This window comes from Portunus trituberculatus, chromosome 24 (assembly GCF_017591435.1).
Source record: "Portunus trituberculatus isolate SZX2019 chromosome 24, ASM1759143v1, whole genome shotgun sequence".
Lineage (NCBI taxonomy): Eukaryota > Metazoa > Arthropoda > Malacostraca > Decapoda > Portunidae > Portunus > Portunus trituberculatus.
This window is the reverse complement of record NC_059278.1, coordinates 12,854,956-12,864,955: the sequence shown is the minus strand read 5'-3', so window position 1 is coordinate 12,864,955 and position 10,000 is coordinate 12,854,956. Positions and strand designations below refer to the sequence as shown.

General features: G+C 37.6%; 1 protein-coding gene across 1 annotated transcript in view; it reads right to left on the bottom strand.

Annotated features, from left to right (window-relative positions):
• Positions 1–10,000, bottom strand: part of LOC123508366 (FAD-dependent oxidoreductase domain-containing protein 2-like) — a 91,375-nt gene that overhangs the window by 20,848 nt on the left and 60,527 nt on the right. The window contains exon 3 of the mRNA XM_045262020.1: positions 3,153–3,319. Coding sequence (XP_045117955.1) covers positions 3,153–3,319 — 167 coding nt within the window. The remainder of the gene's footprint in view (positions 1–3,152; positions 3,320–10,000) is intronic.

The window sequence follows — 10,000 nt, the reverse complement described above, 5'->3', positions numbered from 1 at the left end:
GTCATACAGGTCACACAAGTTAAGGAGACATTGAGAAAAGAGATAAAGATAATAACAGTAATAACAATAATAATAATAATAATAATAATAATAATAATAATAATAATAATAATAACAATAATAATAATAATAATGATGATAATGATAATAATGATAATAATAATAAATAATAATAATAATAATAATAATAATAATAATAATAATAATAATAATAATAATAATAATAATATAAATGGAAATAATAGTATTAATAACGATAATAATAATAATAATAATAATAATAATAATAATAATAATAATAATAATAATAATAGTAACAACAACAATGTTTTATGGTTTATTTGCCAAGAGATAAAACTAAAGAATACCATAAGCCAACTGGCTTACAATTATTTTTTGACTCAACTATATTGCTAAAACGCTGAAACCAAAGGAAGAAAAACAAGCTTAATAAGTGCCTACAAAAGTAATAAATAAGAGGATGCTAGAGATTACAAATGAATATAATAAAACAGAAGGTGCTGCTTCGGTATGCGATCCACATAGTCTACGTGATCTATAAGAGTCAAATTCTACTTTGGTATGCGACCTACCATACGTGTTTCATTGATCTATTATGGTTCAAATAAAACATGCTACACATACATGCACTTATCGAAAATAATAACAAACGCGTCAGTAGTTATCAAACAAAAAAGCAATGAAACGTACTTAGACGCTGAGGCAATGCTTGAATTACGAATGCTTTTACAACTACATCACAGGCTCTCACTGCGTCTCTCAAATGGAATATGGAAATCTAAAAAAAATTAACAGTATTTAAAATTGATGCGGAAAAGCATGTAGTTACTTCATCTCCCGAAACTATATGTGTCAGAAAAAGTATCGAGCTTTGCTGAATTTTTTTTATCATAAATGACTTGTACATGCAGCTGGACATATCATATGAGTTCTGTAGTACTGTGTGAACCGAAATAATGAAAACGAATTTGATGCTACGAAATGGAATGAATAAACAAATAAATGAATATATAGATAAATAGATAAATAGCGATGATTATGATGCGCGTGACGGAAATAACGATGCAGTTCCACGATACCGATCCGATTTTCCACGATGCGATTCCACGATCACGATACGAGTTTCCACAATAACGATGCAATTTTAGTTTTCACAATAACGACACGATTTCGGTTTTCACGATAACGTAGCGATTCCACGATAACGATTCCAGTTTCCACGATAGCGATAGGAGCGTGGCGATAACTACACGCCATTGAAGTGACCTATCTACACAAGTGCCATGACGAATCCTTCCTCCCCAAGGGTCCACCCAGCAGTGACGATGCAACCTTGCAGTGCCTCACACACCTCGCCATGAGCAATGAGCCTCCACACACCACACCCCAGCCACTGTCATGAAGTCAGTCCTCTCACCCCTAAAGGACACCCCTCGTACTGCCAGTGTCTGGTGCATGGTGTACAGCGTGTTCTCGTTCATGGTGAGTTGTTCAGCCCAGTGCCATCACAATCAAGGGACCCCTACACACCCTCCACCAGACTGTATGGAGGGAACCCTTATCTCTTGTTTTGATCCGAATACAAAATCATCGATGATAAATGAAAAATGGCTTGGGTTTGAAAGTGTGTAAGAGTCGGCAGATCAATGAAACAAGGTGAGCCAGCTTCGTTCCTGTTCCGGAGTATTTAGTGTACCTTGCATGTTTCCTGCAGTGAGTGTGCACATGTTCGTGTGTGACTGGATGGAAACAGTAATGCAATCACAGATTGCTTTGTTACCTTTACCTGTCTACTCATACGCTGAATCATGTAAGATATTTTGAATAATATTGAATAAAGATAATTCTAAAATTCGACAAAGGGAAAGCTTACAAACCACAGTTAAACGCAACTGCCTCCGTCTTGTCTGTGACCTCGTTGTCAATCCTTTAGCTAACATCTGAACGGTTCTGTACATAATTCAGATGCCAGTAATGCCCGTATTACACGGTCACGTATACCCGCGACAGCGTGTCGCGCGACCAGTATGTTCGACGATCAGATCGCAGGAAACATAGCACACGGCGTTGATCTTCCATCCGAGACCTTCACCACCACAACAACAACAAACCCGGGCGGAGCGCCACTAAACACAATGGACCCAGTTGACCACTTTATGCAATTGCACTGCAAGAGCAGAACAAACGAAAAAGGAAGGCAAGGATTTGGACGCGAAGGTGGCTAATCCAGCACTTGTGGTGGTAAACAAATCAAAACAAAATCCGATACTATCTGTAGGTAATTAATAAATATCGTATAAGTGATGGGTATGCAAATCATGAAAAATTACACCATTATATTGATGATATATGCCAAATAATGTATTATAAAAATAATTCAGTATTTTTGTGGAGTATGTTCATTATAGTCTTTCCACGACGGTCTTCCAGTCGCGGGAAATAGACAACGGTCTTGGATCATTCCCGATGACCCGCTGTCCTCTGAAAATCGGCGTTTTCTGCGACGCGGTCGTCGATATTCCAGACGCGCGACACGCTGTCGCGGGTATACGTGACCGTGTGATACGGGCATAAGCAGCTACAGTCATGGAAGGGAGCGCTGCGCAGGTCGCCTATCGAGACAGTGTCTGTGCCGGAGTGAGGTGTGTTGTTGCCACATGTACTGTATCTTGTTAAGTCAGAACCTGGAGCTCCGACACTTCATCAGACATTAACTCATGCTTCAGACCCTAACCAAACAGTCTCTCGAAACTAAGATAAGTGTTTTCCTTGTCTCTTGATAATAAAATAAAAGGAAAATTTTTTTTTCCTTGTAGATCACGATGTAAATAGTAGGCTACTAGGTCGCATATCAAAGTGACTTCATGACACATAGACCACACACCAAAGGACCACCAACAGAAGTGAGTGCCTGAACCAATATAAACAAACAACCTCCACTACACAAACAAACACACACCAATTGCTTCAACTCTTTCTGGAATAAATGTTAGGAGGACGGTTAGTGAAAGACAGGCGTATAACAGGATACAAATGCACACACACACACACACACACACACACACACACACACACACACTCTCTCTCTCTCTCTCTCTCTCTCTCTCTCTCTCTCTCTCTCTCTCTCTCACCTCGGGGAAAAACTCTGTGGAGAAGTGCTTGAGGAGAAGAGTCGGATCGTGCGAGAGAAGGGAATTCCAGTCGTGTCGCATGTTGAACTCAGCGTTTGTCCTCCCAGTGTTTCTCTTGTTGATGCTGATGAGGCGACGGTGACGAGGGTACTCCGAGAAGAAGCTGCCTGGCGGGGGTGACGGTGGAAGAGGACGGACGATTAGGTTCACCAAAGAGAGAGGGTGGATGGGGTAAGGTGGAGACTGGAATGAATGAATGCACAAAGGCCCACAAGAATTAGTCACATGAAAAGGCGGGGAATGGAGGCAAGGCTCGCACAGAAAGGAGAGAAGACTGATGGAATATCTTTCTTTCTCATTACCACATTCTTCTTGGCTTAAAATATCTGACCGCAATCCATCCATTACTGCGGCTCTCTCTCTCTCTCTCTCTCTCTCTCTCTCTCTCTCTCTCTCTCTGAAATTATCTTCAAAAACTTAAGATAATTCTTTCTCATACGCCTCTTAAAATAATTCTTTGCCATAATCCTCTTTTAGGTAATTCTTCCACTTAAGCCTATCGAAATAACTAATCTATTAACAATACACTTTTCAATATATTATCGCATTATCAAAGTTGCGATAAGTGAAAAGTCAATAATATACGGAACTACCTTGTCGCTCCAGAGTATAAAAGTTTAAGTTATTCCTGCAACAGAGAAGACATAAGCTATTGTTGATCATAGAAAACAAGACTTTTAGTACAGACTTAAATAAATATACCATGAAAAGTGCTCGTTTTCTCTTGTCAACTCATATTCTCTCCTTCTCCGTGTTCCACCCCGTCCTCTCTCTCTCTCTCTCTCTCTCTCTCTCTCTCTCTCTCTCTCTCTCTCTCTCTCTGGGTGGGTAGCTGTTTATTGCCATTCCAGGAGCGAAAAAAATAGAACTATCCTAATTATAACGTTGTAAGACTCTCGAGAAGCGCCGCCATTTCTTCTTCAGCAGCGAGCAAACGTCACAAAAGAGATAATAAGAGATAATAAAAGAAAAAAAAACGACAAGGAGTGACATAACAAGAGATAATAAAAGAAAAATGACAAGGAGTGTTAGTAACTTGCACGCTTCCCTGCAGATTAATCTTTATATGAACTAATGAAACAGGTATTTTTTGCAAGGTGAGAAAAGGAGGAGGAGGAGGAGGAGGAGGAGGAGGAGGAGGAGGAGGAGGAGGAGGTGATGGGAGTGAAGTGCAGAAATGACAGCAAGAGACATGTTTTTCTGTGTATTTGAAAAGGGAAGTTGTCTGGAATTGTATTGAAGAAAGACATACACACACACACACACACACACACACACACACACACACACACACACACACACACACATCATCATCATCATCATCATCATCATCATTTCATTCTTATTTTCCTTTGACCACTTCACTCCTTCCCTCTTCACTGACATCTCATCGTCTTTCCTTTCTTCTTTTTCCTCCCATTTTCAGTTTTTCCTCCAACTTTCCTCCTTCTCCTCCTCGTGTCTTTCTTTCCTTCCCTTTAACGCTCCTTTCTTCCCTTCCTTGTTCACTGTTTTTGTTGTTCTTCCTTTTCCTCTCTTTCTAATGTTCCTCTATGCTTCTGTTCTCTCTCTCTCTCTCTCTCTCTCTCTCTCTCTCTCTCTCTCTCTCTCTCTCTCTCTCTCTCCTTAACGTTCTTCCCTCCTCTTCACTACTTTTCCTCTTCCCTTTCCTCTCTCTTTTCTCCGCCTACTGCTTTCCTCTTCCTTCATTCCTCTACCTCCCTCTTTCTCTTCACTCTTTTCCTCTCCTTTTCCTCTTCCTCTCCCTCTCCCTCTCTCTCTTCCCACCCAATGCTTTTCCTCTACCTTTCCTTTCCTTTTAATACTTCTCCCTGTTTACTATTTTCCTCCCTTTAACTCTCTCTCTCTCTCTCTCTCTCTCTCTCTCTCTCTCTCTCTCTCTCTCTCTCTCTCTCTCTCTCCATTCACTATTTTTCCTTTCCTTTTTTCTTTCTCTTTAGTACTTCTCCTTTCTCCTGTTCACTGTTTAACCTCTCCCTTTAACACTCTATCTCCTTTCTTCCTTTCCCCATTCACTATTTTCTACTCTTTTTCCTCTCCTTTCAGTATTTCTCCTTTCTCCTGTCCACTGTCTTCTCTCTCTTTCAACTCTCCCTCCTTACTGTCCTCGTTCACTATTCTCTCTCTCCTTTTCCCCTCTCTTTAGTTCTCCTTCTCCTTTTGACTGTTTTCTCTGTCCATTTAACTCTCTCCTTCCTGTTCTCGTTTACTGTTCTTCCCCTCCTTTTCCTCTTCCTTTAGTTCTTCTCCTCTTGATTGTATTCCCTCTCCTTTTAACACTCGAGCCTCTCTCCTTCTTCCTCTTCCTGCTGTTCTTTGTCCTGGCGCGCCTCTAGACAGCGAACAAGACGTGTGGTGCAGAAAAAACAGCACTATTGACATGTGTAGCCTCACTAAGTTCTCGCTGTTAACTTCTTCATGTATTACTATTTCGTGCTTTTATGCAGCTTCAGAAACTTATGTGGGGATTGAAATAGTGAAGACTCTGGCCATTAAACTTCTGACTTCCATAGACCCTTTGAAGTGTAAATAAAATCGTCAAATCATATTAAAAACTGAAGGTCAATATGCATCCCAGTACTGAAGGGGTTAATTGTGTAACTTTCTATTTATTGTTTAAGCTTTCTGTTTTACGCTTTTTTTTTTTTCCTTTCTCTCATCTTTTTTTTTTTTTTTCCAGTGCTTGTGTTTTATTTAATTTTTTGTTTGTTTTGTGTGTTTGTGGTGTTTTTTTTTTTTCTATAATTTATTTCTTCTTTGTTTTCTTGTCTTCCAATTCTGGTGTTTATTGTTTCTGCTTTGTATTTATTTTGGTTTCGTTGTCATCTTGTTTTTCCAGTTCTTAATTTCACTTTTTTTTTTTTTTTTGTGTGTGTGTGTTTGTATTTTCTTTCCTCTTTCATTTCTTGTCTTCTTGTCTTCTAGTTTATTGTTTGTTTTTTGTGTTTATTTTGGGTTTCGTTCTGTCCTCTTGTTGTTTTTCAGTTCTTGCTTTTTTTTGTGTGTGTGTGTTTGTGATGTTTTTCTTTATCTTTCTTCTTTTGTCTTCTTGTCTTCTAGTTTATTGTTTGTTTTGTGTTTATTTTGGTCTCTTTCTATCCTCTTGTTTTTCTAGTTCTTGTTTTCACCTTTTTTTGTTTTGTGTGTTTGTTTATTTTTTGTTCTCTTGTCTTTTTGTCTTCTAGTTTATTGTTTATGTCTTGTGTTTATTTTGGTTTCGTTCCACCATCTTGTTTTTTTTCCAGTTCTTTTTTTTTCTTGTTTTGTTTTGTGTGTTTGTGCTTCTTTTCTTTCCCTTTTTTTTCCTCTTGTCTTCTTATTTCCTACTTTATTGTTTATGCTTAATGTTGATCATCTTGTTCCGCCTGTTCTTGCTTTTGATTTTTTGTTTGTTTTTGTGTGTCTGTGGTTCCTTTCTTTCCCTTTGTCTTCTTGTCCTCTTGTCTTCTAGTTTGTTGTCTATGTCTTCTTTATTTAGTTAGTTTGTCCTCTTGTTTTTTTTTCCGTTTTTATCTTTTTTTTTTTGTGTGTGTTTCTGGTTCCTTTCTTTCTCTTTGTCTTCTTATCTTCTAGCTTATTCCTTATGTTTTATTCTTAACGTGGTTTCCCTTTTTTTTTTTCTCCTGTTTCCCCCGTTCTTGTTTTTGTCTTTATTTGTCTTGTGTGTTCATTCTTTTGTTTCCCTTTGTCTTATTTTCCATTTCTGGCTTTCATTGTTGGTTTGATTTGTTTTATGGCTACTTTATTCCCCTTTCACCTCTTGTTTTCCCAGTTCTCGCCCTTGTTTTTGTCTGTTTTCGTGTATTTATGGTGATTTAGTTTTCCTTTTGTCCTTTTGTGCTTCAGTTCTGACGTTTACTCTTTATCTATTAGTTGTATCATTTCTTTTTCTTTCTCCTTTCTTTTGTTTTTCCATTTCTTGCCCTTTTTTTTATTTATTTTGTGTGTTTATGGTGATTTTGTTTACCTTTTGTCATTTTGTGTTTCAATTTTGATGTTTACTGTTTATCTATAAATTTTATCATTTCTTTTTCTTTCTCCTTTCTTTTGTTTTTCCAGTTCTTGCCCTTTTTTTCATTTATTTTTGTGTGTTTATGGTGTTTTTTCTTTCCCTTTCTTCTCTTCATCTTTCATTTCTGGTGTTTACTATTTGCTTTATCTAATCCACCATTTTCTTTTCCCTTCTTTTGTTTTCTAGTTCTTGTTCTTATTGTTTGTCTTCCCATCTATTTATGTTCCTTGTCCTTTCTTTTGCTAGGGAGTTGAAGAGGGAACGCTGGAGAGCATCTGTCTGTTTAATTATTTACAAACACCTTTATTGGTCCAGCGAGGGTACGTGAGGTTAGGTTAGGTTAGGTAGGGAAGCCTCTGTTTGTTTACCTTCTTACTGTTACTTGTTTCGTCCTTTCTCTTCTGCCTCTTGCCTTGTGCTTCTTGTTCTTACTGTTCGTCTTTATTTGTCAAGTTGCTTATCGTAATTTTTATTGTTCAAACTGAGGAGTCAAAGCACGAAGGGACAATGTTGGAAGAGTATATTAGGAGTGTATCTATCTATCTATCGATCCATTTATCTATCTATCTATCTGGTTACCTTCGTCATTTCTTTCATTGTTCCCAGTGTAAATGATAGAGAGGCAAAATAGAAAAAAAAAATCAGGGAGCATTTATCTATCTATCTATCTATCTATCTACCTAACTGTTTACCTATCTATCTATTTATCTATTTAGCTACTTAATGTCACTTCTTTCATTGTTCTCAGTGTAAACGAAAGACAAAAACCAAAAAAAAAAATATCAGGGGTGCATCTATCTATCTATCTGTCTGTCTATCTATTCATGTTTACCTATTTAGTATCGCCTCCTTTATTGTTCTCAGTGTTAACAAGAAATCAAGGGTCTATCTATCTACTTACCTATCTATCTATCTATTTACACTCACCCCTATTCTTTCCACCTCTCAACCATCCATCCCTATATCTATCACTCACTCAATCTATCTATCTATCTATCTATCTATCTACTTACCTATCTATCTATCTATTTACTCACACTTACTCTTTCCACTTCTCAACCATTATTCTCAACCATTCATCCCTATATCTATCACTCAATCTATCTATCTATCTATCTACTTACCTATCTATCTATTTATTTACTCACACTTACTCTTTCCACTTCTCAACCATTATTCTCAACCATTCATCCCTATATCAATCACTCAATCTATCTATCTATCTATCTACTTACCTATCTATCTATTTATTTACTCACACTTACTCTTTCCACTTCTCAACCATTATTCCCAACCATTCATCCCTATATCTATCACTCAATCTATCTATCTATCTACTTACCTATCTATCTATCTATTTACTTACCCCTATTCTTTCCACCTCTACATCTATCAATTACTCAATCTATATTTCTATCTATCTATCTATCTACTTACCTATCTATCTATCTATTTACACTCACCCCTATTCTTTCCACCTCTCAACCAAAATTCTCAACCATTCATCCCTATATCTATCACTCAATCTATCTATCTATCTATCTACCTATCTACTTACCTATCTATCTATCTATTTACTCACACTTACTCTTTCCATCTCTCAACCAGTATTCTCAACCACCCATCCCTATATCTATCATTCAATCTATGTATCTATCTATCAACCTATCTACTTACCTATCTATCTACCTATTTACACTCACACTTACTCTTTCCATCTCTCAACCAGTATTCTCAACCATTCATCCCTATATCTATCACTCAATCTATCTATCTACCTATCTACTTACCTATCTATCTATCTATTTACTCAGCCTTACTCTTTCCATCTCTCAACCAGTATTCTCAACCACCCATCCCTTTTCTAGTAAACCCAGGAACTCCCTCGCCTTTACTTGCGTCTATATTTCCTCCTCCCTATGACTTCTATTCCTACCCTTTCAAGATGGAGGTTTGAAGACACTTATCCCACAATTAGCACCTCGTAAGGATCTTAGCTTATTTTTCTTTTGCTTAGTTACCCCTTAGTCAGTGTTGCTTCAATGATAAACACTGATATTTCTCTTTTACTCGTATTATCCCAGTGAAGAGTTAGTGGGAGAGAGTCAAGGCTGGAAGAGGAGAGCTGGTGAGTGTGTTTGCTCTCCTCCCCAGGGCTCAATGTAGCAATGGTGACAACAGAAGAAGAAGAAGAAGAAGAAGAAGAAGAAGAAGAAGAAGAAGAAGAAGAAGAAGAAGAAGAAGAAGAAGAAGAAGAAGAAGAAGAAGAAAGAATAGCCTTACATAACAACACTTCTTATTTGGTCATTCATTCCCTTATTTAGTCGAAGAGGAGGAAGAGGAGAAGGAGGAGGAGGAGGAGGAGAAAGAGAGGGAATAACATAGATACATAAATAAAGAGAGAGGAGAAGAAGGAAAAAAAAGAAAGAGGACGGATGAGGAGAGGAAAATAAATAAGAGAAATAGTTCAAGGGGTTACTCTCTCTCTCTCTCTCTCTCTCTCTCTCTCTCTCTCTCTCTCTCTCTCTCTCTCTCTCTCAGGTAAAATGTTTCTAGGGTCTGTTCCAGCGAGTGTATGCTTTTCTATCACACTTCTTCTTCTTCTTCTTCTTCTTCTTCTTCTTCTTCTTCTTCTTCTTGTTCTTGTTCTTGTTCTTGTTCTTCTTCTTCTTCTTCTTCTTCTTCTTCTTCTTCTTCTTCTTCTTCTTCTTCTTCTTCTTCTTCTTCTTCTTCTTTCCTCCTCCTCTTCTTCTTC